This window comes from Limulus polyphemus, unplaced genomic scaffold (assembly GCF_000517525.1).
Source record: "Limulus polyphemus unplaced genomic scaffold, Limulus_polyphemus-2.1.2 Scaffold169, whole genome shotgun sequence".
NCBI lineage: Eukaryota > Metazoa > Arthropoda > Merostomata > Xiphosura > Limulidae > Limulus > Limulus polyphemus.
The window spans coordinates 652,052-656,419 of NW_013665779.1; the positions used below are offsets into that span (position 1 = coordinate 652,052).

At 35.3% G+C, this 4,368-nt stretch overlaps 1 protein-coding gene across 2 annotated transcripts in view; it reads left to right on the plus strand.

Annotated features, from left to right (window-relative positions):
• Positions 1–4,368, plus strand: part of LOC106477743 (cadherin-like and PC-esterase domain-containing protein 1) — a 159,058-nt gene that overhangs the window by 123,146 nt on the left and 31,544 nt on the right. For both annotated transcript variants that reach the window (XM_013938278.2, XM_022381502.1), the window contains exons 12-13: positions 867–943; positions 1,924–2,046. In XM_013938278.2, coding sequence (XP_013793732.2) covers positions 867–943; positions 1,924–2,046 — 200 coding nt within the window. The remainder of the gene's footprint in view (positions 1–866; positions 944–1,923; positions 2,047–4,368) is intronic.

Consider the following 4,368-nt stretch of genomic DNA (forward strand, 5'->3'; position numbering starts at 1 on the left):
CGTATTCTGTATCAGTCACATGAACAAATACATCCTTATTTTAGTTTATAAGTAGTTATCGTATTCTGTATCAGTCACATGAACAAATACATCCTTATTTTAGTTTATAAGTAGTTATCGTATTCTGTATCAGTCATATGAACAAGTACATCCTTATTTTGGTTTAGCAGTAGTTATCGTATTCTGCATCAGTCATATGAACAAATATATCCTTATTTTGGTTGATCAGTAGTTATCGTATTCTGCATCAGTCATATGAACAAGTACGTCCTTATTTTAGTTTATCAGTAGTTATTGTATTCTGTATCAGTCACATGAACAAATACATCCTTATTTTGGTTTATCAGTAGTTATCGTATTTTGCATCAGTCATATGAACAAGTACGTTCTTATTTTGGTTGATCAGTAGTTATCGTATTCTGCATCAGTCATATGAACAAGTACGTCCTTATTTTAGTTTATCAGTAGTTATTGTATTCTGTATCAGTCACATGAACAAGTACATCCTTATTTTGGTTTATCAGTAGTTATCGTATTTTGCATCAGTCATATGAACAAGTACGTCCTTATTTTGGTTGATCAGTAGTTGTCGTATTTTGCATCAGTCATATGAACAAGTACATCCTTATTTTACTTTATCAGTAGTTATCGTATTCTGCATCAGTCATATGAACAAGTACATCCTTATTTTAGTTTATCAGTAGTTATCGTATTCTGCATTAGTTATATGAACAAGTACATCCTTATTTTAGTTTATCAGTAGTTATCGTATTCTGTATCAGTCATATGAACAAATACATCCTTATTTTAGTTTATCAGTAGTTATCGTATCCTTCGAGAATTACTGTTTTATTTATTTTTTTCAGCTGTACCCAACAGTAGAGGCCCAGAGCCAAGCAGATTTGATTCACGAACTCGATGGAGCATTACTTGATCAGAAAATGTAAGTCGATTAATTCAAGTAGTGAACATAGTTTTCTGGCAAATACCGATGCTATTTTAGAGTTAGAATGAGCAGAAAACTAAGTAAGTAATAACGTAAGATAATATGGTTGACTCTCCCTGTAATCAAACTATCACCACTAACTCGTATTAGTCAAAAATTGTTGAATGTTTTTAAGTATGTTCTCAATTTTTATCAAACAGTCTAATATTTTAGAAGTAGAAATATTGAACACTAATAAGGTGATAGTATTGTAGGTTTGAATTCAAATGGTTGTTTCAATGTGTTAACAAAACTTTCGGGTTCCTTATTCTGTGAATTCATGTAATTTTTCGTTTTGGCTTCATAACTGCTAATATAAATGTATGATATTTTAGCTTTTCTTTATCGTTTTTTGCAGTTTTAGTTTTTTTCTAATTGATTTATAACAGGACATAATTCAGATTCATCTTATTATTATTGCGATGACAAAAACAACACATTTTTCCTTTTTTTTTATACAGAAATCAGCTATTACAGAAACTAACCTTTATAATTTGATATGATCCAGCTAATGTGGAAACTCGAGATACTTCGTTTAAAAATAATAGGATATTGTGATTTCACACTGATAATTATCTTGTTCATTTTACATTTTGTTGTGAAGCCTTTAAAGTTGAGTACGTCCAAGAAACATTACCCATCAGCCTTCATTCATTTGACGATTTACTCTCGGTACCAGCACATGCTATATATATATATATACATATAACGTTTCTAAGTCATAAAGTTTGTTTGGTTAAAAGTGTCTCAGATACGTAATTAGTATATTTAATTGTACTGTTGTGTTGCTTATTAGACAATTAAGTTTTAAATTTTGACTTAAGGAAAAGGTGATTCAGTTCTGTACGTTGAGACGGACGAAGCTGTCTCTTATTATCAGTCGTCTATAAATGGAGCATCATGTAACCGTAGTTTCGCTTTTCATTTCGCCGTTGTAGCGACCTCTCGCGGCACGGAACCGCAGATTTGCACGATATTTTGCTACGACTAGAATTCTACTACAACCGGCATCTTCTAGATCAAGAATTTTCAGACGATGAGGTCAAAAGAAGTGAGGCTTGGTGAGTAGCACTCGATCAGCTGTCAGCTCCTCATAACTACATAGTACTTAATTCTCAGTTGTGGCTTGGTGAGTAGCACTCGATCAGCTGTCAGCTCCTCATAACTACATAGTACTTAATTCTCAGTTGTGGCTTGGTGAGTAACACTTGATCAGCTGTCAGCTCATCATATCTGTATAGTACTTAATTCTCAGTTGTGGCTTGGTGAGTAATACTCGAGCAGCTGTCAGCTCATTATATCTGTATAGTACTTAATTCTCAGTTGTGGCTTGGTGAGTAACACTTGATCAGCTGTCAGCTCCTCATATCTACATAGTACTTAATTCTCAGTTGTGGCTTGGTGAGTAATACTCGAGCAGCTGTCAGCTCATTATATCTGTATAGTACTTAATTCTCAGTTGTGGCTTGATGAGTAATACTCGACCAGCTGTCAGCTCATCATATATCTATAGTAATTAATTCTTAGTTGTGGCTTCGTGAGTGATACTCGAGCAGCTGTCAGCTCATTATATCCGTATAGTACTTAATTCTCAGTTGTGGCTTAGTGAGTAATACTTGAGCAGCTGTCAGCTCATCATGTCTGTATAGTACTTAATTCTCAGTTGTGGCTTGGTGAGTAATACTCGAGCAGCTGTGAGCTTATCCTACATATGTAGTAATTATTTCTTATTTGTGGCTTGGTGAATATTATTTGAGCAGCTGTCAGCTCATCTTGTCTATATAGTAATTAATTCTCAGATGTACATATTTATCTATGTCTAGTGGAGTTTTGAACTTCTTCGACTATTGTTAAGGAAAAACAGGATATTCAGCATGTAGGTTGTAGATCCCCACAACATATAAGAGAAGAAAATTTTTCGAAAGACTTACGAGAGGATTCAAAAATGGGGGCCAAGGGGTTTTGTAGGCTCTTAGATTTCAAAAAACCGATTTACTTAAAAATTAGTTCAAATCTATAAAGATTGTTTGTTTGTTATGGATTTTGCGCAAAGCTACACGAGGGCTATCTGCGCTAGCCGTCCCAAATTTAGCAGTGTAAGACTAGGGGGAAGGCAGCTAGTCATCACCACCTATCGCCAACTCTTCGGCTACTCTTTTACCAACGAATAGTGGGATTGACCGTCACATTATAATAAAATGTATAAAGATCCGTTCAAAATATCTGACTTAAGATTTTAAGATTTTGGAAAATTGCAATTTGAGTCCCCATAAAGGGTTTTGAAGACACTCTCGGGACTGATTCATGGATTCGCAAGAAAATTGGCATGGAAGTTTATAGAGTCTTTCATGATTAGTATTCTTACTGAACACATTAATAAATATTTTTGGAAGCTCTCAGAACTGGCTGCAGTGACTTATTTCAAAAACGACAAAAACCATGTAAATGACCTTTCAAAACAAGATATGCGACATATTTTGGGTAATTGTTTTTTCCTGTAAATTTTCACTGGTATTTGTTTTACTGTTTTCTGATTTTTCACAAAGCTGACAATGAGCTACCAGCGCTGTGTCCATTACGAAGAGTTATTTTAACGTTTATTTAAACCAGGGGTGTGGAATTCATATCGCCTAACGCGAAAATCATTTCGGGTAGTTCTATGTGTGTTCCTGGAGATTCTGAACTGCTGAAGTCTAGCAAATAGACATACGAACGAGTAGAAATGTGTACCTCTAAACCTACAACCAAGCAAATAGACACACGAACGAGTAGAAATGTGTACCTCTAAACCTACAACCAAGCAAATAGACACACGAACGAGTAGAAATGTGTACCTCTAAACCTACAACCAAAAATATACATATATCTCATTAATTCACAAACCCCTAGTCATACAAACAGTAACAAACGTACTGTTTAAATTAATTGAACAATATTATTAAATTGCTTTTATCTACCGTATATATGTGTGTGTCTGTGTTTGTGTGTGTGTAGATAATAAAAATCATTTTAGTTGGTGGCTGTATTAATGTAATACAAACCATGATTTCTTTATATGTATGTGTGAGAGGGGGGGGGGTATTCTTTGTCAGGAATTGGCGAGTAGAAAAGCCTGCTATTCGCCAAAGTGGCAATGGGAATCCATCAAACTATTCTGAATCATTGCCAAGATTATTTTCTACTCACTTTGTGTTATGTGTCCTCGTTGCCTTATTATAGGAGGCCCGGCATGGCCAGGTGGTTAGGGCGCTCGACTCGCAATCTGAGGGTCGCGGGTTCGAATCCCCGTCACACCAAACATGCTCGCCTTTTCATCCGTGGGGGCGTTATAATGTGACGGTCAATCCTACTATTTGTTGGTACAAGAGTAGCCCAAGAGTTGG